At 37.2% G+C, this 23,060-nt stretch overlaps 1 protein-coding gene across 7 annotated transcripts in view; it reads right to left on the minus strand.

Moving 5' to 3' along the window:
• SH3TC1 (SH3 domain and tetratricopeptide repeats 1) overlaps positions 1 to 23,060 on the minus strand; it is a 59,997-nt gene that overhangs the window by 27,805 nt on the left and 9,132 nt on the right. For 5 of the 7 annotated variants that reach the window (XR_003556919.2, XR_008745769.1, XR_003556920.2 and 2 more), the window contains exons 4-17: positions 22,330 to 22,457; positions 19,695 to 19,800; positions 17,721 to 17,864; positions 16,944 to 17,121; positions 16,090 to 16,163; positions 15,168 to 15,363; positions 14,198 to 14,325; positions 11,977 to 12,018; positions 8,686 to 10,371; positions 7,821 to 8,001; positions 5,277 to 5,427; positions 3,006 to 3,128; positions 2,572 to 2,722; positions 1,491 to 1,687 (exon numbers count right to left, since the gene is read on the minus strand). Coding sequence is in view for 4 of the 7 variants with exons in the window: in XM_027794754.2 (XP_027650555.2) it covers positions 1,491 to 1,687; positions 2,572 to 2,722; positions 3,006 to 3,128; positions 5,277 to 5,427; positions 7,821 to 8,001; positions 8,686 to 10,371; positions 11,977 to 12,018; positions 14,198 to 14,325; positions 15,168 to 15,363; positions 16,090 to 16,163; positions 16,944 to 17,121; positions 17,721 to 17,864; positions 19,695 to 19,800; positions 22,330 to 22,457 (3,485 nt within the window). In the remaining 3 variants the exon portion in view is untranslated. Of the gene's footprint in view, positions 1 to 55; positions 1,269 to 1,490; positions 1,688 to 2,571; positions 2,723 to 3,005; positions 3,129 to 5,276; positions 5,428 to 7,820; positions 8,002 to 8,685; positions 10,372 to 11,976; positions 12,019 to 14,197; positions 14,326 to 15,167; positions 15,364 to 16,089; positions 16,164 to 16,943; positions 17,122 to 17,720; positions 17,865 to 19,694; positions 19,801 to 22,329; positions 22,458 to 23,060 lie in introns of those variants that run through there. The other 2 variants (XM_005243069.3, XM_027794756.2) reach the window with 2 other exon arrangements.

Consider the following 23,060-nt stretch of genomic DNA (forward strand, 5'->3'; position numbering starts at 1 on the left):
TAAAAAAAATAAGCAGTTTCTGCATGAAGTTCTTACAGAAAATGAAAAGGCATAATTTCAAAATGTATCTGATTATTTAATCACAATATTATCAGACTTTTTTACAGACATTGGCATTTCTTCTCAAAATATACAGCATGATCTAATATGTCATTTCCACCATAGCTTTAGTATGAAAGTGTTTAGAGGCACAAAGATTTAGAACTACCAAAATTAACAATTTAGAATTTTCGCAACTAAAGTAGTACATTTTTCTGAACATAATGTAGTTACATGCAAGACAGTAGGAAATGCTGTAAAATTATTGCAGAGAACTGACAGTTCTGAAAAGAGTCAGTTAAAAACAGATAATTTGTCTTTGGAAAGAGGGACTTCACATGACCACTGAAATGCACAAAGTTACAGCTTACATGTTACTAGAGACTTCAGTTTTGGAAACCAGTTAGTTATTACAACATGTACAGAAGTATTTTCAGGGATTAGAAGATAAATCTTTACTACTGGCTGTAAGTGCTGCAGTAGATTAATCTGATAGGAAGCTAGGGGTGATGTCTGGGGAACTGGATCAAACCAGTTCTTGAATACCCCACCTAATGTGCTTGTGCAAATGTATTTACTTGATGTCATGAACGTAGTAGGGCTAGGTTATACAAGAGCTAGTTCATGCAAAGAAAGCCACAATTCATATGGAATGTTATTTCCCCTAAAACACTTCATTAAATGTTTTTCATTGCATCTATGCATTGATGATTTTCCAGTATCCAGCTAGGCAGAAACAGATAGCAAAGAAAAAAATAGTTTAAATAAAGACTGTTGGGATTTGGGTTTAGTTCATAGGCTGATCAAGACTGTATATATTGGAGAAAATAAAATGTTTTTCATGGTCATACAAACCGGTAATTTAGTCTGGGATGCTGAGCTCTGGCTTACAGCACATGCATAAGGAGACATGAATGCATTCTGCATCCTCCTACAAAGCCAGTGCAGTATTTTCCTAGATACTTATATAATTGTTAGACTGCATTTGCCAAATATACTTATGGACTCTTATAACACTGATCAGGAGCTAGATTTATCCTCCTAATCTTCAGCTCTGTTGCAAAGGCTCTTGCCTTTTGATAGAAAAAGAGAGACATTTCCCGATCCACAAGGAAGTTATGGTAGATTATTGCAAGTCTTGTGTAAATCTTCAGTTGAGCTTTTTTATTGCCCAGGTCCATGGCAGCAGCAAGTGCCAAATGGTAATAGCCTGCTGCATCAAAGGGATCCTGAAATAAGAGACACAAAGATAGTATCCTCTGTAGTATAACTGGTGGAAAAGAACATGCAAGCTCAGTTTATTACGTATCAAATGAGAATATTGTAGATTCTGAACTTCCTACTTTATTATTTACGTTCTAAATGCGTAAACCCAAGATGTGGTAAAACCTGATGTTATGAAACATTACTCTGTGTAATTATTTTCTGCAGTCATTTTTAGTATTTCTTACCTTAAGGTCATAGAATATAATGTCTCCTAAGATCAAGTACACCTTGACGTAATACAGTGTTTCCTCCTCAAACTCCAGAGGAGAGGAACAAAGGGACAAGGCCTTTAAATAAAAGTGTTCAGCTAGTTCACAGTGACCCAAATGATGATGGATGGCAGCCAGCCGATGATAAGCTATTCGTTCATTTAGCTGATTTCCTAATGAGATAATATATGTCAGGATAAAACCAAAGAGACAAAATAGGCAAATTGTCTCAAATCAGAATACATCTATACTATTTTTTTGATTTTATTTTTCTATATGGTATTTGCTGAACTTTTGTTGAATATAACTAATTTTGCTAAAGAGATACATGGCCAAAACCTGCCCTTAAAGAAAAATCCCACAGAATTCCTGGATTTCCTGCCATAGGTTTTCAGGGTGTCTGGGATTTTCTTAAGAAATAACTACATTTGTCTCTCATATATAGATATATACCCTTCACTAGTTACAAAGACCATAAATTATTATGAAAGTAATGAAAAAAAGAAAGCTAATGGGATTAAAGACTCCCTTGCCAGTACATACTTTACATCAAAAGTTATGGCAAAAGATGATTTTCAGACTGATCAGTGACCTGTCTGTGGTTGTATGGAGGGGTGAGATGGTTCCCAATCAGCTGAACAGCTCCCAAACTCAAAGAATAGTAATTTTTTAAACCATCTCTCTCATTTTTGATTACTTCATCCTAGGTCTATTCACTAGCAAGGCTATGAGCAAATCTGAAAGTATGACACTCAAAAGCCTCTTGGGACAATAGTACTCATCAGTATTACATCTGAGTTATTAGAAGCACACTCAGTTTGGACTTGGAATTCCAAGTTTAATTCTGTGCTCTACCAAACGTTTTTCCATATGAACTTGGAGTTAGAAGAGGCAGTAATAAACTTGTTCATTCTTGAACAGAGGCAAAAATAGCAATGACAGTATTGCTATGAAACCCTGACAAGAAATCTGACTGAACTCAAAGGAAGACAACCTTTTAGACTTCTGCTGTATTTAAAAATCAGTCATATTCTACTTTAATTCAGGTTGGTCTTACCTAATTTTACACTGAGCATGAGAGATGCTTTTGCATATTCCAGGCTTTCCTCATAAATTTTCAGATTCACGAGCAGTTCCACCAGTTTATTGCATAATCTGAGTTCAGTGGTTTTGTTCCCAGTCTGAACGGCAAGTGGAAGAGCCCTGTCCTGAAATGCAAAACACCATCTTAGGCTGAACCCCAACATGCACATTGACAGGTTTCCATTCATGTCATGTCAAGCAATTTCAGGTTTCTTTTTGCACCTTGCTTATAACATATCTTACACACAATAGATACCGCCTGTTTCAACTCCTAACACCATGATAAAGTACTCAGCTCCAATAGGTTATAAACTGCTGAGAGGTTCACCTTTTGGTTCAGCATTTGTAGAATACCTGCTACAGTAAGAAGGTACATAACTATCAATGAAGTAGAAAAACTGCACAAACCCTGTAGAAAGTCACTGCTTTCTCCTTTTCCCAAGTACCATTGAAAAATATGTCTCCAGCAGCTTCAAACAATTCCATTCCTAACTTTGGATCTCCTGTGTAAAGAGCAGCATCCTGAGCAACCTGAAAAGAACAGAAGGAACGGGGAAAGAAAGAATATAAATCTTGGTTACTTCTTGGTAAAAAAAAAAAAAAAATCATAAGCATTAGCAATTGAAAAAAAAAATCTTATTAAGGCCTCTCTTATCATTATAAGATGGGAAAGGCTGTAGTTGATGGGCCCATGCTCTGTTTTTTGGTACCCTCTTTTCGAGCAAGCCAGTGGCAGCTACCAAAGAAGTAACAACCTGGGCACACATAGTATTACAGTTCTCCCTTTTTCTAGCAGTAATATCCTGCTACCTTTGTCAGTACATGGCACCCTAAAAACACAGCGTATTTGATACCTGCTATGTTAAATTTGAATTAGAGCAAACATCATAGAAATAAATTCCAATTGCAAGTTAGATATTACTAACAGTGCAGACTTAAAGCCTGTGAATTCTGTAAATAAATACAGCTCCGCTATCCTGTTCTTCTGAAAAAAAAAAAATACAGCCCATGTTAGAAAAAAGGATTTCATGAGAGGCAGCATGCATCCTCCCCAAAGCAAGAATACAGGATACTCAGTTATTGATAGGATAAGTAGTAATGAGAAAGGGGACTTTTTACATGAAGCAAGATCGAGAATCTTGCGTTGGCTTTATGATATTTAGTTTTCAAATTGCATTCAATTAATACAAGTCCATCTCTCGACTTAAGCACAAAAGCAGTGAACCTTTTCCACCTATTTTGGCTTCAGGCACCTAAGGACTCCATTGCATCATATTGTAGCAATGTTGTTTTACATGCAAGTTAAGATATGATGACTTCCACAAATTACTGGCACAGTGGTCAACCTTTTAGTGGGCAGATTCCTGCTTTGAGACTTTCCTCATGGACAGGCACTGACTCCCTGCTCTAAATACTAAGTTCTATAGATGCACAGTATAGAATACATATGCGTGTCCCTGGCCTATTCTTTGTTTTGGTGGAAATAAAGCAGAGAAAATCATCCCACTTGCTAATTTGGCTTTTGTACCACCAGGTGACTGACTTGGGGGTATCAGCTAAAATGATTTAGTAAAAGAAATAGAAATAACAGGCATATAGCACAGTCCCTTCTTGTAAACACATTTATTCCATTTTGCTGGTAAGTATTCAAAAATGTAATATAACTGAGAGAAAAATCAATCAAAGCAGCCCCATATATTGTGTGTCAGTACATTCTAAATATGAACTTGTTTCCTATGTTTTCCTGCTTTGTAGATTTTTTTTAAAATGTCTTAAAAACAGGTGTCTGATTATTTTATTTAGATGTTACATGTTGGTACCAGTCATATACCAGCCAAGACTCAGATCTTACTATATTAGGTTCTGCATATATCCTGCCCTTCAAGGCAGCACTCTCCCTTATAATGGTAAAGAAGTATTTTTAACTCCTTTACAAAACCAAGAAACAAATTTCCCAAATACTTCAGTGAATGCCTAGGAACCATATAGATGACAGTTATCTGGGCTGCAGTGCAGCTCTGAAAACACTCCAGATCATCCAGTTGCAGCAGCAGCAAGAGCTAGATCCCCACCACAGGTCATCTTTCAATCTGTGTTAGCACAGCAGTAGAAGCTGCAGCAGGTCCTAGCTAGTTGCAGGGGGTCTGAGGTGTGCAAGCCACATGCCTCTGGTGTCAGTGTTGCAAAGCCAGCAGCAGCTTGACCTGGCTCTGTGCCATGCTATCACAGGCACAGAAGGAAAGCTTTAGGTGCTTTGGAAATGCTTCCTGAAGAAGCTACGTTGTTTTCCTGGGGATGTGGCCCACAAGCCAGCATGCTAAGATTGTTATGTGTTATCCACCAGCGTATAGCATGCATATGTGGTTTGATTGCTGTGGTGCTGTAGAATTGGTAGACGATGATGAAGAAATACACAGAATAAAACAGAGCAGGCACTAAAAAAAGGTTGCTGCCCAAAATCTTTCCAGAGTCAAGCAACAGATGAAAATGGAGCACCAACGGAAAATGCTGAGACTTTTGACTGTTAAGCATTACATTAAGTGGTGTTACTGTATGTTCAGAACATCAGTTAGCAAAATCTCTGGGATTGTTCTATTGAATTACTTCTACTTACTCTCTTACCAAGCCACCTGCACCATGTTGACAACATGTGCGTGCCTGTAAGTGTTGACGACATACCTGAATATAAAGATCCACAAGCTCATTCTGCCTCAGAAAATAATATATCTTTCCTGCCCGTAGCCAAGCATATGCCTCTTTCTCTTTTTTCTGGAGATCTATAAATATTCCAAGGCTTCTTTTGGTATATTCCAGAGCTGACCTGTAAGCCCTGAAACAAGGAAAACTGCTAATCACAGAGTTTCTTCAGAATTACAAATTTTCTTCATAGTCAGAAAAGCTTTAATGTTAACGTAAAAAGACAATCTATTTCTCCTATTCAAAGCACAATTATAATTTCCACAGCTGTATTACACTAGTAGCTAGCAAAGTCAGCTGCCTTCTTCCTTTTTTTGTTCAATCTGAGTTTCCTGTTAGATTGTTATCACATTATATTATTTCAGGATAGTTAAGTTTAATGTGTCCTTCCCCTGCCTCAGGGTAGCAACAGGTGTAAAAACTCTTTCCTCATCTTTAGCTCTTCTATCATTTATGGCTTTTCCCTAGAAATCTCAGAAAGGAATAGCATCTGTAGGTATTTTTTTTTTCTAGGATCACCTAGGAATCTGAGAAATTAGAGCAGACTAATCAGCAGTTGTAGAAAAACTTGGGGTGGGGCAAGGGGAGGGGGGAAGAGAACAGGACACGACATAACTAGTTCTAGAAGCACCTAAATTATCATTGGGCAATCCAATCTACTTTAAGTGTAAGGGTACTGTGCTTTCAGAAGTGCAGTCATACTCTTCATTGGAAAGACCTGTCAGATTGATTGAGTTTATGCTGCATTATACCAGACACAGAAGCCCCAGACTTGGTTTGTCTTTCTCTGTCTTGTGTTAGACTCCCATTACTTTGACCTGATGCATTTTCCTCCAAGCAGAAGACACAAACGTTGATATGTCATATGAACTGCAGTTACGGTGAATCCTTACACTGCATTTTTAGAACACCCTGCTTAGACCTCCAAAGAGATCCAAAGCAAATGTAAAAGTAATGTGCTCCCACATATTTCACTCTATCAAGATTTCAGTTCTGTCTCAATAAAGTATCTCATCTGAGAGAAAAAGAAGTTTTTACCACTTTCTGATTCTTACAGAAATTGAAGAGACCTGTCCCTCCTTTTGTACTCATGAAAGGAAGTAAAGATCCACGGAATAAGCCTGACATTTCAGTCCTCTCTCTGCTAACAAGATGTTAACATGAGGAAAGGCAAGGTAGGCGAAATAGTTCAGCTCAGCCCAATTACTGAATGCTACTTCCATCCCTCCTACAGATTTTTTGCTTTTGCAGCAGGCAGAAGCATATAACAATTCATAACCCAGCACAGCAGCTGGAACAGGTCAGGCTGCATCTGCTGGCCTGGCCACAGTAATTTACAATGGAAGTGGTGCCACCAAGGACATCGCTGTTTTCATTACTTCATCATAGACACATATCATTACTCAGGGCTATTAACTCAAAGAACACTGTGATACTATGGTCTAATACCATATTGAGTATGTGCTATTAGCCAGTAGTCTGCTAAGGTTACACAGCCAACATCTGGGAGCCAGGCTCCTGGGACATGTAAATTCTGTGTACTACGTGCACACAGAGCCACAGCTTCTCCAACTAGTGAAATCCTTCTGCAAAATCCAAAAAGTTAAAAATATTACCTAACTCCTTTGTCTTCAGCCTCTCCAAAGGATGTTCATCAACTATGTCATTAAACAGCAGTGAACAAAGCAAAATAAATTAGGTGACATACTAGGAAGCTAGATGCTGGGACTTCAGCTCCTTAAAAGTTAAAATAAGCATCTACTCTCTTTCCACAATTGAGGATATTGTTTCCATCCTTACTGAAGGATGCTTGAAAATACCTGAATCTAAAGTGACTCCCAGAAGTGACATGCAGTAAGAAAATATTCAAAGCTGCCTTAAAAAGAACTTTTTAAGTTGTCTAGCGAAACCTGTAAGTTTCCCCAGCACCTGTTAGTTACTATAAATTGACTTGTGCAGTCTGTTTTTTCAATAAAGCAAAACAAAAAATTGATAGTCTGAAAATAAGAAATTGCTGGAAACTAACACTATGCAGTTTTACATAAGCACAAAGCCTATATGCAAATGTTGAAAAATGACATTTCCTCAAGGAGGGAAATTTACATAGAGACAATTTGATGTCTGATCTGTCATTTGGTTTCCAATAGAAAATTTTGTTTAAAAAAATATAAAATAATTGCAAACAAGTCACCTGCCAGCAATAATCCTAGAGCTATAGCAGTTGTCAAGACTTGCGTAACATATAATACTTCTTAAGACATATTTACATATATTTTAAAAAAATAATTTGGCTCTTGAAGTGGTGCTAATCGCTCCTGAACATCTTGTCTCCCTTGAAAGATGATTGCTGCTTGAAGACAAAAGTAGTCTCCATTAGCACAGGACCCTTCAATTCTGATGAAGCATGTTGGCAAAGCAGAGAGAAAACAGAATCAGTCATATTCTGCTGTTGCACAAACTGAGATCCTTTAGCATGGCAGGACAGTTACAATCAGAATAAAAGTGGAGTCATTCAGCGTGTCTTACCTTTCTGTTCCTAAAGACAAATACAGCTGACTAATGGTTTCCAAAATTTGTCCCTCCAGAACTTTGTTGGACATCTTTCTAGCTAAAGATAGTTGATATTCATTGTAGATGACACACTGAGCCTCATCAGGAACAACTGTACTGTAGAACTGACACAGCAGTTTGATTGCTTGTAGCTGACCTAGGATTTGAAATACTAACATGAATCTCTATTTTGAAATGAAAGTTAAGTTAGTTTTAAAATAATTCATTCTTACTGTTTCACAAATCACAGTACAGTCTATGAATAACAATATAAGTCATAACAAGGAGACTCCACGGCCAGTTTCTTTACAAGCAAAGTTAAAAAAGGCTACAGGTTACTTCAAACTTATCTCCTAAGTAAAATAATAAAACAGACACCTTACCTGTATGTATAAGCTGCTTTAATCATGGCAGAAAGAATAAATAAATAAAGCATGGGTCTTCTAAATACAACTGTTTTATGCAAAAGTAATCCAGATTGCTGATCTTTTTCATACCTTTAAATCTGAGTCTGGTGCTGTCTGTACTACCGATAATATCGTAACTACTGTAAATATTATTGAACATAGAAATCTCTGAACTTTTTACTAATTAAGTTATTTAGGGTTTTTTTTAACATTTCATTTTCTTTATTGTTTCTGACAAACCTAAGTAGCACCAGAAGAGCAAGCCAACATTTATTTGTTTCTCCACCATTATGGGACAGAGGAAAGCTTTCAATCACTTCAATAGCTGTCACATAACTGGACATAGAATGTTGTTTAAGGAACAACAATAATATACCTATAAAACAAACATTCCTAAAGGGTACATTTCCTAACTTTAAGAAAAAAATACTTACTTTCCAAATGACTTGTTTCCATTGCAACTAAAAAAGCCCATTCATAATAAAGCCTTCCTTTTTCTCTTTGAGTTCCACCAACATAGTAACATCCCAGCTGAAGGAGGACTTGGATAAAGTCTTGGCCACAATCCGTACTTGGAAGTTTTGAGAATAGCTTCACTGCCCTGATATAATAATGTTCTGCCAGCTTGCTGGCTGCTGCATGCAAGCAGAGTGCCCCAAAATTAGCCAGGGCTATAGCTTGGTTATGAGCTTTATCAGTCTCTTCGGAGAGACGCAGTGCTTTGTAGTAGCTTTCAGCAGCTTCTTTTGTATTGTTTGTTCTTTTCAAAGCAATAGCAAGCATATTATAAGCAACCCCTAGCTGTTGAGAATTGCTCCATGAAGACTCTACAACAGCATTTAAAACATCTAAAGCCACATCATATTGCCTATAAAGAATGTATAGCCAAGCAAGTGAGACCAAATAGTTAATAATTTCCTCTGGCTTAGCAGAAACAGAGTCCAGTGCTTTCATCATGTAAACAATGGCTTTTCCATACCGTTTGTGATGACTGTATAGTTTTGCTAAGCTAAGATAGATAGTGCTGCATAGTTCTTGCTGCTCATTAGTAAACACAGAGGAAAGTGCTTGTATGAGGTAAGGTGCAATTTGGGATGGGAGTATTTGTCTGAGTTTTCTCAGGCCACAGAGCTTGGGAGCATTTTTGATGACTAAATCAATCCTTTTCAAGGAATCCATTAAAGTATTGGAGCTCTGAGAAGAGGCAACCTTTATGCAACTTAATACAATGTGTGGCAAACACTTTTCATTGTAGGACTCTGCTAGTTTGAAGTAACAGTTGTTTGATAAGTTGTTTTGTAAACCCAAGTCATTAAGCAACAGTTGAAACCTTTCCAAGAATGGTAGTGCCTCTTCATGCTGTTTGTGCACATTGTAATGTTTTGCCAGCAGAAAGCACGCCCTTGCCTCTGCATGTTTGTTCTGGCTCAGAATTGTCCTTTTCAGAGCATATTTTAGAATATCTGACTCCAGGTCAGCACTGCAAATGTAGTTGGGAATTCCCATGAGAAGAGATGTAGCCTTGTCAAAAACATGAGCACATTTTTCTTTGTTCTTTTGTGTCAAGTAGATGACTGTTAGATTTGTATAAAGAGCAATTATAAAGTACAAATCACTAAATCCTCCAGCTACTGCTCTCAATGCTTCCTCAAAATACACCCGAGCTTGGGAAAATTTCAGCTTTTTGACACTGAGCCTGCCTAAGAGAAAGCATATCCTTGCCAGTGCCCAGGACATACCTGCCTTTTTTGCTGCTTCTCTTGCTAACCTGAAAAAACTAACCAGTTCTTCTTCTTCTGAAAACCCATAAAACATGCTATTGATAAATGGATAAGAGAAATCATACAGGCTTTTGAAGTTTTTCTCATACTCTTTCCTATTTAAGAAGAGTAACAATGACTCCAAGATGTCAGATGCTTGGACATCATCTTGACATATTTGGAAGCAAGGTCCTTCAGGTGGAGGAAAGAGTTCCTTATTTGGAGAGCCAGCAGAATCCTCTCCTTCAGTAGTTGCCTCTTCTGCTTCAGTGGCCTCCAAATTCTTGAAGTTCTTCAGGAATTCTTCTATCTTGCCATTCTTGCTAGTGGATCCTGTGTTAGAATTTGAATGTGGAATTTCTGAAATTCAAAAATAAATTACAGATCACAACTTCACTTGTGCATACACACAAAGATCTTTAATAGACTAACAAAAACATTTATCAGTAGAAGATGCTGTTAAAAAAACATGATATACATATACTGCACTTTCTTAGTATGTCTAGGAGACAAGCCAAAGGTGGAGAAAGAGGAAGATCAAGAAGGATCAGAGAGGAACAAGTGTGGGAAACTGGAGGAGTGGGGATAAACGGACCTTGCCACATGTAAGCAGGCTGCCAATCAGTACACCTGCTTAGCCAGGCTGTATGCCTAATCCATCGCTAATCCAAATGAAGTCCAATGTCAATTCAAATTGCTTTGTGTCTGAGTGTATACTCAAGAAGTATATTCTGAGTGTATATTCTCTATTCTCTCTGTGTATATATGACCAAAAGAAAACTGTCAATGAATTACAATTCAGACTAGCTGGAAAGCAGAAGACCAGGATCTGGAAGGACCCAAGGTCTGAACTGCAAGCTGGATAAAGAGCCCAAGGATGGGACATGGATATTGGATGGATTTAAGGTCTAAGGGAACTGTGAATTTGAGTAAGGGTATACCTATATCCTGATAGACAGCTAAGGCAGGTTGCTGGGGGATGGGAGGTGAGTAACTGAGTTAGAGGTGTTGAAGTCTTACATGGGTGCTGGGAGAGTGCCTGCAAAGATCATGTTCTCCTGTTCACATTACGTCTGTATGGCCAGCCATGCCTGTGTAATATGTCACAAGATTTCTTCTTTCAAATACCAACCCTTATTCTCTGCTAGCACAGACTAACATTCTCAAAATTATCAAGTTTTTCATGAATGATGTAGTCATTGATTTAAATTATCCTAGTACTGACAACATTGAATATCTTACCAGTATAAAAAAAGACAGACATGCCGTCATTTCTATAGTCTTCCCACTGATGTCCAGCCAATAAAATAGGGCAGGGACTAGGCATATATTTTGCCATCACAGTCAGTGTAAAGCTTACAGCTGCATATCAACAGGAACTTATTGAAGTTGCAGATTTAGAGCTCAGTTTTCTTAGAATCTCATTTCTGAAACTGTTCAGCAGAATCATAAATATAAAATCTGGTATTTAGAAAAATATAGTACAAGTAATGATAGTGACAGTTTAGCAAATAGATGTCAAAGGAAAATAATTCTGCATCCTCATCAAAATATCTCCTTTGGGAAATATATTTATGGGGCGAAGTTTTCTAGCAGATGGAAAATCTGCTGGAATTCAAAGTCAGCACTTGCCAGATGCCCCATAAACAGTATTTTGCTCTGTTAAGCAAGTAGGAGTGTTGAAGGGTGGTGGTGGGTGTGGGTGTGTCAGCAGTAGAAATAAGGCATACATTTTGCAATTGAATAGCAAGGTCCAAGAAAGAAATGTGATATCAGTGAAAACCCATAATGTCTTACAGCAAAATCTGGTGAGTAGGGGTTACAGCAAAACCTAGGAAAGCAAACAGTGAGAGAAGAAAGTTAGAATATGAAGACACATTAGAAGAAGAAAAGCTGGCAAAGATACCAAAAATATCAGAAGTCACATTAATTTTACGCAAAAATTGTATGCATATGAGGCGTTACCATATTCATGAGCTTTCTGAAATTCTGGTTCTTCTAATTGGTCTGTAAGAAAGAAAAAAAGTCACATTAGTTATGGTATCTTAGTTCTTTCCCAGTTTTAAATTCCCTAAAACAAGGCTATTTTTTAGTTCAGAGTTCTGTATGTCAGAAGAATTGGGTGTGTCTAGAAATTCAGAAGAGAAGCAATTTCTAAGTATGACCCAAAGCTAACAGATCCTAAGGACATAACCGCCTGCTGATACAATTCACTGCTTTCCACATGGCTATCATAATGCACCTACCACTGCACAGTAAGGTGGGGAGACATGTGCATAATGCAATTAGAATTAACGCCAAGCTGTTCTGCATGAGGGATGCATCACCACTGCATTAAAATATGTGGACAGTGTAGGTACAATCATTCCCCACAACCCGCCCCCAAAATGAGGTAACAAAAAGCCCTTAATATTAGTTAAATAAGTTTTAGCATCACTCACAGGGGGTGGGGGGAGGAGAGAATAATTATTTGGGTAGTTTTTATAGCCAAGTGTCAGACTTTTGTGGCCATTCCGATAGGACACAGATGAAAAATCCCTGTATCCATCTTTCCTCCTAAAAAAGCTATCTTTAAGTTCTGTAGACATGACTACTATAGAAATAACGCATCCATAGAACATTTAAGAATTACTATTTTGTGTAGAAGATATTTCTCAAAGTATTGCAGTTGTTATGGTGCATTTCAGGATTATATTCACTGTTTTTCATACACTAGGTACAATGTAAGTGGTACTGAGTGTATGAAGAATGTGTCTAAAAGGAGAGGTTCACAGAACTAGGTCTGTTTAAGCTGATGGAAAGACGTTTCACTAGCCTTTAAGAATGACTTCTCACTGACTGTTTACTAGTTTCTGAATCTCTTGTCTTCAAATGTTTTCCTGACTATGGTGGACAAATGCCATAGATGTTTACAAATGCTTTAAATATCTAGCTGGGGAAGTACTCATAAGTAAATACTTCTCATTAGATGTGGATGGAAGGAATCAAAAACCCATTTACTCAGATCACACATCAAGTGAATATTGAAAACACGTGCTCTGGGTAAGTCATGTTATATTGATCAATTGTTCACTTTAAGAGAAAAAAGTGGCAAAGATAGTACCATTAGCTGGGGAAGATGTGAAAAGAAGTTGGCACTTATAAAGTTTAAAGAGGAGAGGAGATGTGGTGAAAAATGTGCAACAGGCAAAAACAGCAGTATGTCCATTACGCCCATGACATTGTTTTAGCACCTAACAGCTGTCTGAGCTTTTTTTCCCAGGCTTTTCATTCAAGCAAGGAAGGTGAGACATGGAGTTGTTTTGCCCATTGACATATGTTGCATTTTCCAACTCAGGTCTGACATGCTTTAGTTATTGTTCATAAGCACTCCGATTTGCAGAACTAAACTCAACCCCACACATCACCTTCTTTCAAACCACAGCCTACAGGTCTGTCTCTTAGGATGGCACTAATGGAGATAAAACTTTGTTAGATATTTGGCAAGCATACACATCACCTCAGGACAGCCTGTGATGGGATAAAAAATAGCTGATCCAGTTCAGCAAGATAATTCTATTACACTACCTTACACTAAGCCTGTAAAGGTGAAACCCCAATTATCCCTATTAGCTTATGTAAAGCATGAACACTTAGAAATAACAGCTCTTTCAGAGACTGTATAGCTAAAAGTATATGTTTTCTTTATATGAATAGATTTTGCTATTTTTCTATACCTTTAGAAAGTTAAATTAAGCATGAAAAGGTGTATGTTTGCATTAGCTGCCAATAATTATTATGCCACCTTTCTTAAGGCTAGTGAAAAGCCAGCAGTATTTGGGTTAGCATACCACCTTTTATAATGTGGTGCTGACATTGAAAAGCTTGAAGGTATGTTCAGCTCAATAACAGAGTTTTTAAAACCCTGCTATTTAATTCACTCAAAAAAAGGACAAAAGAGGATTTGTAAATGCTCTGCTGGGAAAAGTCTTGCATCAACAGGGAAGCAGCAAAGATGATAGCAAGATTTTTACAGCCATATCTATGATCAAACTGAAAACCAAGATATTACAAGCTAGATGTAAAGGCTAGAATCAAACTGAAACAAAAAAAAAATATTTTTTTTAAAAAAAGAGGCAGTTATAACAAGGATCTAGGAACCGCACCTGTATCTTGTGCACTAAAAAGGAGTAAAATTCATACGTACCTATTCTGTACACAGAGCAAACATCTGTGATGGAAGTTTGTTTTAACAGATGTATCACTTCTTCTAAATTTTTTTCTTTTGAAAAAAAAGATAGCTCTTCTGCTTCAAGAAAACCCAGGTCTTGTGTTCTAACAAAGAAAGGAACAACTCTGAAGGTGTCTGAAAGCAAATTTGGCTTGAGCTCACGGCATCAGTCAAATTGAAGCCCGCTAGAGAAACTAATACAATCTTTACATTATGCTGATGCTAATTTTGAAGACAACAATCATTTATAAACATACATACAAATGGACAGTAGCTATGCTTGCAGCTAACAGTTTCTGCCATATGCAAGTAATTTGTATGTCTATGTCATGGTATAGCATTTTATGAGAGAACATATTAAAAGCAAAAATCTAAGGACATTATGGCACCAATTTTCTAATATATGCTTCAAGTTACACATCAAATGGACCGGTGGAGAACATTCTAAGAAATCCTTGTTTCAGCATGTGAACGGTCCAGACATGCTAGTAAGAGCAGCCTATTTACATGGTGCCAAAGCATGCTGAAATGCACACTTTTTACAGGTTTCTGTCTGCATTATGAGCAATTATTTGTAAAAGGAGCCCCATTTGAAGCAAGTTAAGGCCTGTAACTGAGGGTACTAGCAAAAACAGAACTTGGATGCTTCAATGTAGGTCTTGCGACCAGCAAAAATAGTCTTCTGTGATCCAAAGAAGAGAGGCTGAACCAGATATAACAGTAAGAAACTTTTCCCAATAAAACTCTGGTACACGTGGACATTTTCCAACATTTAATCAGACTTCATATTTCAATTTCTTTGCATTTCTTTTGACTGATAGACACTATGACAATTCTCATTAAAAAAAACCTAAAACCCCTCAAATCTGAGTTTAATATTCAGTATATTTTAAAGCTCAAGAGACTGAGTCACTTTTTGTGTATGAGTGAAATATATGTCACTTACTTATTTCTAGATAAATCCAGTTTAACGTGACTTGTCTTTACAAAACCTATTTGGCCAGTAAACACATGTCTTCCAAGAAACCATGCCATGCATTCAATGAAGTAGCCAACGATCTCAATTTTGTCCCCTTCCTGGAAACTCATCTCTTCCAACACAATACTTTCATAATTCATCACAGCCAGACAGGATCCCGTTACTGTGTAATAAGGAGATAAATAATATTTGCAGATAAAGTAATTTAACAATACAAATACACTTAATAGAACAGCAACTCAGCAGAGCAACATATCTAGCAAGAGACATTCCTTGAACTTGTGAGTTGCACATCTGATCTGTCAAGATTTAAATCATCCAAACCCAATTTATTTGGTTTGAGCAATTAGAATTGTATATAACAGCATAAAAATCCTCATTTCCAGCCATGAGAAAGCAGAGTTTAAAATGTTTTCAAAGTTCTAGCAAATTCCTTCATGATGCAACAACAACAAAAAAGTTTTAAGTCCTTACTTTCCCTCTTATAAAGGGCTCCGAACTTGGGCCAGAGTGACCTCTGTATAAGTTTAATTTCTGAGGCAGTATTAGATAAAACAATACATGTATGAAAGATCCACAGTAATTACATTGGTGCACTTTCTTATTTTAAATTTTTTCATCAAATCTAGAGGCATTCTCAACTTAATTACTCTTTACTACTTTGTGCATCTACTTAATACAGTATTTAGACAAAAATAGAAGAGATAAGCCTTTAGAGTTTAACTCAACTTAGGCAGAGATTTATGCTTTCGCTAATTTTATTGTAATGAAATTTTGAAATCTGTCTTCCCATCCTAATATAATGGGGAAAATAGGCTTTAGAGTGTCTTAAAAGCATAGAATAAATTTGGGGTTCTTTTAATGCTGATGTTTGAATGGAATTTCTTACCAACTTTCTTGATGGATTTAGCTTCCGTTTTGTATGTAAAATCAATAGGATTAGAATACCTTTTAAGAAACCATCTGAAAGAGAGCTACAAGTTAGCGTATAAAACACTTCAAAGTGTTGTGAAAATAACAGTAATATTTTTAAATCCATTTGAAAACAGATGGACCCTTCCCACAGTTCTTTCTATTTCAGCACTCTCCATACACTTCAGACACAGCTATGTTTTAGTAGTAAGGGAAGCATTACTTGAGTCAGACAAACCTGAGGAGGTCATGTTATTTCTCCCTGCCCAAGGTCAATAGAAAAAAACACCAGCTTTTTAATTACTAAGAACACCAAGAATAAATTATTTTCTGGTGATTCCTGAAGTGAGTCCATTGATGTAATTTTGGCTTTATAGCAATTATGAGCTTGGATATGAATTTGGAACAAACTGCATTAAAGGAGGTGAATGGCTCCTGTCAATAGTTTTGAGTAAAAACACTGCTAGCCTGTGATCATCCTTGTTTCCAAGCATCCCACCTGTTACTATCCATATTCCCAAGCATCCTGAAAAAAAGAAAATTTTCACTTTATGTTATTTTAGAAGTGTTCATGGATTTTATTTCAGACTCAGGGAAAAAAAGCAGAAATATTTAACTCAAAAGATAGTAAACCGTCTTTAAATGCTGCTCTGTAAGTATCTGGATTAATTTCAGTTGTGTAGTATGGAAGGAAATAGAGCATGCATTCTCAGTGTTAATGGAAGATGGATGTTCCATAACAAGCTACCATTTAGAGACACCTATGTCTAAGCACATGTGTACATACGAAACAGATGCATATGAAAGAGGTAGCTAGGGTCAGGTACCTACTGATGAAAAGGGATCAATGGCTCCAGAGAAGCATTACACAGCACGGTCATATCACCATCCACAGATCCATCTGTTACTTCTTCAGTAAAAGCCCCAGACTCACAATGAGTGTTTATTTCATTGTCTGGAGCAATTGCCTTTCTTATTAGATTGTCAGGACATAAAACAAAAAATGCCCCTAAAAAGAAAGCAGTGGAGCAGATGTCATTTTATGTAATGTTTTAGTGTCATACAAGCTTTAAAACTGGCTTCAAGAGCATTAGTAACATTCAATTAGAAAACAAAAATCTGAGATTTCATAGGAAATTTCTTTCTGATTGTCAGATATTCATACTTTGCTGTCTAGTTTCAGTTAAAAAAAAAAAAAGCAGAGCTGAGCTGTTCAATGAAGTGTAGAGCCTGCTGCTGCTGCAACACTCTGCATGTTCCTGTTGCAGTAATCAACAATCCATCTAGCCCCACTCTGTCTCTGACAGTGGCAGCAGGTGATGCTATAGGGGAAGCACATGAGCCTGGCAGCTATCTGCAGTCCCTCTCTCCTGTATGTCTCCAGGCTCTGCAATAATATTAAGCAAGGTGGAATGTGCATCCCTCCCTAATTTTTTTCATATCCATTTATGGACCGGTTGCACATGAATTTTTCTAATTTCCCTGTGATCCTACTGAACCCAATCTGTGTTTGTTCTCTTCTCTTCCTGGTGCATTAGTATTTGATTTGGGGATTTTAAAGAAAGGCGCTTCTCTAAATTTAGCCTTAGCATGTATAGTCTTCCTTACCTTCCTGTACTAGCAAGCTTCTGTACATCAACTCTAATGATTTTTCATTTATACAGACTTCAATGCCTGTTTCTTCTTCCTCTTGAGAATACAGCCAGAAAGATTGATCTAAGAATAAATTCTCCATGCAATGATTTATAAAACCTAGAAAAAAAAAAGAAAAGAGACCCAACAATTTGTTTCCTTTACAGTTTTACAGTGTAGAAGAAAACACCCTTTCAGAAAGTCAGAGACTGGGGTGGGCATTCAGATGATTCCTTTATTGCTTAACCCACAGTGTATAACTAATTTTACTATATAGTATTAGCAAAGTTACATCAAGTCACATGCATTACATCTATTTTTAATGCTTAGCTCTCACAGACTACACCTAAAAGGCACACAACATTTCTGTGCCTAATCCTGCTGAGGAAGCAGACCATGTCCTCCCTTAACAAGGGATCCCCATAGCTTAGCTCTATTTGAAAGGTTTGGAGTCTGAAAGAGGCAACGACTAGGAAGCTTTGAGCAACGGGTGCTTAGCACCACTGAACAGAAGACTGGAAATAATCTGAAAAAATAATCTCTGTATAAATTTCTGTTGCCCGATTCAGCTGTACTGATTTATGCAGATACTGTGCCTGGGCATCAGACTCCTGGAACATTGGGACAGAGATGCTGCTGCATACCAGTCACGTAAATCAGGTGATAGTGCTTGATCTTGGAAGCTGGGGCTCCTTACATTAGGAGTTCCAGAGAGATCTGGATTGCTGTATCATAATCAGCATGGTAGAGAACTGGGTGGCTGTATCAATCAGTATGGGATAGATAGCAGGGTATTAATTAAAGGGCCAACATTAATACATCAGCAAAACCTTTGTGCAAAAAGTGGTGATGAAGAGGAAAGGTGGGCAGATCAGTGATTAGGGTGCTACTCTGCTATTCAGAAGATGCTGAATCAATTCCCTATTAGCCACAGCCTTGCCTAAAAAGAAGCTTCATCATATTGTCTTTCCTCTGCAAAATTGGGTGAAACAGTATTTTTTCTAGTTATCTAAGGAACATTTAAAAATACAAAACGGCAAGTAAATAGCAAATGTGGAATTCAAAATAAAATTCATTATTTTAAATTAGTCTGACAGAAACAGGCAAATTCAATAATAATGCACACAAGCTCTCCATACACAGAAGAAAAAAAATAAAAATCAGATAAAATGGAGACAAAGACCCAATTCACATTATATTCTTCAAGAAAGACCTGGGAAGTTATAGCATATTAAAAATGTAACTCAAATCAATGGCATCATATTGTACACAAAAGGCAAGCTCAGATTTAGAAATAAAACTGAAGCATGCACCATATGAAGCAATTTTTGTTTTACTTGATATTTCCTCTGAAGCCTTACCAGCTCTGTCCAGTTTGCTCACTGCTATTTAGGAAAGTTGTGGAACAACCAGAAGAGTCCAGTGGGAAGCATGATAAGAGGTCTAGAAAATACACTCTGAAGAAGGCTTATAGGAATTAGGGTTGATTTTCCTAGTGAAAACAACACTGAGTGGAAGCATGGGTTAGAAGTCTCCAAATAGGTATTAGCATGATACAAAGAAAGAGGAGTGACTTCCACATGTCTACAGTGAGCAGAAAAATCTGTAAATGTATTTAAGTTGCAACACAGGTTAGACTTTAGGACAAAACCACCTGGATTGGAATAGATTGCTTAAAAAGAAGATATGGTCTGACTCTGGAGTGTCTAACTTTGACAGGAACAATAGCTGTTACCTGCTTTGGGAAAAAGGCAGGTTTCTCCTGGAGGTCAGAGGGTCTCTCCAACCCTATCACAAGTACCCAGTTCAGGAACATTACTTACAGCTAGTAGGAGTTAATACAAAAAAAATCTCAAAATCCTGTTCAACAAGTTCCCAGTCAATCAGAAGTTGTGTGCAGAGGAATTTAAAAAAAGCATGTTGAACTGTTGTATGGTGAAACAGCTTTACCCAGTGAGTGGTAGGTTAGAAACTTCCATATTTCTTCAAAAGTTTTAAATGTCACCACTATTAGGTCTTGATCACTATGAATAGACAGCAGTCTAGCAGAGAGCTCCTAAAAAAAAAAAAATAAATAAACCCCAGTATTTTAATTACCATTATACTAGACCTGAGCACACTTTCACACTAGGTAATGCTTATGCTAAAATGCTCTGTATTAAGAAGGGTTTTACCCACGTGAGATATCTTATTTAACACATACCTACAACATATAGTCTGCCAAGTTTTAATCTGACTTTTTCTTACCAATTGTACCAACTGTTCCAGTAAGGTTAATTTACAGAGGAATTAAGACCTCAGGACTGATCACTGGGAAAGACCACAGGCTCTCTGATTCATACACATCTATGTATAGCAGCCAGCATTCTCTATTTAGTGTGAAAGCCAGGCAAGCCTCTCGTGGTACTTTCCAAGAATACCCTCCCATCAGAGCTTTTTTAAAGTTTGAGAACTGTCTTTGCCAGACATGTTGGTATTGATATTAAATTGTGGAAAGGGTTTCTTTGTTTGTTACTTTGGATTTTTTTTGTCTTAAAATTTCTCTAGGTCACTTGAACCACTGTAAAATTTTAGGATCCACAACACCCTGCTGTAGGTTAGCCTCAGAACTCTGTACACACATGAAAATGCGTGTCCTTTGATGCAACTTTGAACCTGCTACATGGCAACTTCAGTCTTGTTCCAGAGGAGGCATTGGATAGTCATTCCCTAGTTCACTCTTTCCATAGTTAAGACAATTAAATATACTGGAGGGTTTGTTTGGGGTGTTTTTTGTTTTTGTTTTTTTTAAGATGCAGTAAAAGCCTTTCCTTCTCATTTGTACTGGTTTGTGTTGCTAGAATAGCGTTAAATGGCACTTAAAGATGAGCAATGATAGTTGTAAATGATATTGATGGATTTTATATGGAATTTCAGAAATGCTAAAAAGGGAGAACTACATAAACCTTCAAATAAGTCAAAGAAATATACATTTTAACAGATTCTAGCCAAAAAGTGGTAATATACTGTCTGATTGCACTTCAGTTAGTAGCTTAAATACAGGGTTCACCAATGACACTGGCTACTCTCTTTCAGGGAAATACAAAGAACTGTGGCAATTTGTGAGACAAATATCTGAACCAGCATCTCAGAGGATAAATCAGATGCAAAGCTAACAGGTATAATGCTACTGTATCATTTCCCAGTACTGCACCTTCTACTCCCATCACATCTAAATTGAAATGCATCTTAAACCAATGCAAAGACTGAACAATAAACTGATTCTAACTCTGTGTGTGTGTAATAAAACTCCCTCACACATTTTCTGTAATTGAGCAAAATGAAGCTGATCTACTGTTTTTATTACTATTATGTCATGATTTAAAAAGATCTCTGAATTAATTCTGTTTAACTTCCATTTTTTCAATTCACACAACATGAACAAATTAAAACAGTAATTCCTTTTTGAAAAAGAGATATCCAACTTAAGCCTCATCACTGCTTTGATCTTCTACATGCCCCTTTCTACACTAGATTAAATATTAACAAGAGCCTGAAATCTATTAATAAATTGCCAACACATGCTAAAATATCTCAGCCCCAAGGGCTTTATGCACTGCTGAATATCAAAACAACATTCTAAGGAAACTTATCATTATAAATCTTGCTTCCTTCAAAGTCCTTTTCCCAGTCTGTTTCTAATAAGGCCACAAATCTAGTCTATTTGTATGCTGTTTTCCTTCTCCTACTGATCCTTTCTCCATCTCCCCCTAAACAAAAGCCAGAGCAGAGCAGCAGGAGTACAGACTGTTTTCACAGCCACAAAATCAGCAGGCTGGTGATGGAGAGTTCACAACACATGAAAGGGAAAATGTGTAGGAACACATGCATCCAAGATAGTCAAAGCCATAACTAATTAAGATCTCTGTGTTTGGCTTGCTAGCAACGGAGACTGGAACTCATGGCTTAGTCAAAAAAGGGACACCAAAAGTCAAATGGTATCATCCTGCTTTTCTATCAAGAGGGAAGAGGTGACTTGAAATCATACGTGTAGCAAACCTCATTGGTTGTAGAGGGAAACTTTCCTACATATGAACAAATGAAAGACAGCAATAAAAACTGGTCAACCCTCTTATGTGCTGTTTATAGCTATGGCCATCTAGCCCTAGGACATCAAATATTTATGCTGTTCTCCTTCAGACTTCCTCTTTGACTTAGAAGTGGGCTTCCTGGGTAACTTGCATGCCAAATGACTCAAAGTGACTGGAAACTTAAGTGAAAAGTCAATACGAGGGCAAATGAAAATAAAATATCAGAAAAGCATGATTTCCTTTGACATAAATCGAAGCAGAACATTTTTAAAACAAACCCCTTCAATGTGTTATTTAGCCAGGTTTATTTACTATATATCAATTTGGTGTTCCAGTCTTTTTCAATGGTTCAGTATTTCTAATGTCTATAGATGTTTTGTGCCATGGGAAGCTCTGATCACTCATTCAAGCATACAGCTTGTAAATGGAAATAGGACCCAAGTAACTCAGACTATTTCAGTAGCACAGGGTGGATTCTCTGAATCAATAAAACTATTCCCAAGCAATTGACTTACATTGAAAACTGCCATCACCTCCCTGCTGTCATTTTCCAGAAGACGGAGCTGCCCTCTGAGCTGTCTTTGGAGTCTGGGATCAGGACATTGACTCTTTCGTCTTACCATCATTAACTTCAAGGAGATATCTGTAGAAGGATATCCATTTAGAATGAGCTTTGGAGAGCCAGAAAATCCCTCAAATTCATAGAATCCACATTAAGAAATATTTTTTTCAGCTTCAGAGACAGACACAGAAAACTGATGTACTGCATGTTTCTTTTTCATTTTTATTACCCAGTAGAGATAGTAGCCTAGCATGAAACACAAGATTTGTTTCACTTGCATAATAAAGGCTTCGACTATACAAAGGAGTGTGATGTGAAAGTCTGTAGAAATTCTGGGAGCCAACTGACACACTTGGGGATGGAGAAGAGAGAAGAGGAAAAAAGCAAGCAGATTGGTAATTTGTCAAATTAGACAGCTCTACGGACATTGAGAACATGCCCAGATTTCCAAATATCCCATGCATATTTTAAAAATCTAGGCAAACAGATACTGGAATCACAAAAATAACTCTCACCCCAAAACCAAACAAAGCCAAAACCAACACGTAGATTGTTTGGCATGTTACCGCAACTCTTTATGCTAATCTTAAATTCACAGTTATCAGATATGTCACCCCCACTATTTCAGAAGGCTTCTATAAATTGCATATTGAAAAAGCTGTTTCTCCACTAAGCTGGTTGAGC

Source organism: Falco peregrinus, chromosome 2 (genome assembly GCF_023634155.1).
Source record: "Falco peregrinus isolate bFalPer1 chromosome 2, bFalPer1.pri, whole genome shotgun sequence".
In the NCBI taxonomy this organism is placed as follows: domain Eukaryota; kingdom Metazoa; phylum Chordata; class Aves; order Falconiformes; family Falconidae; genus Falco; species Falco peregrinus.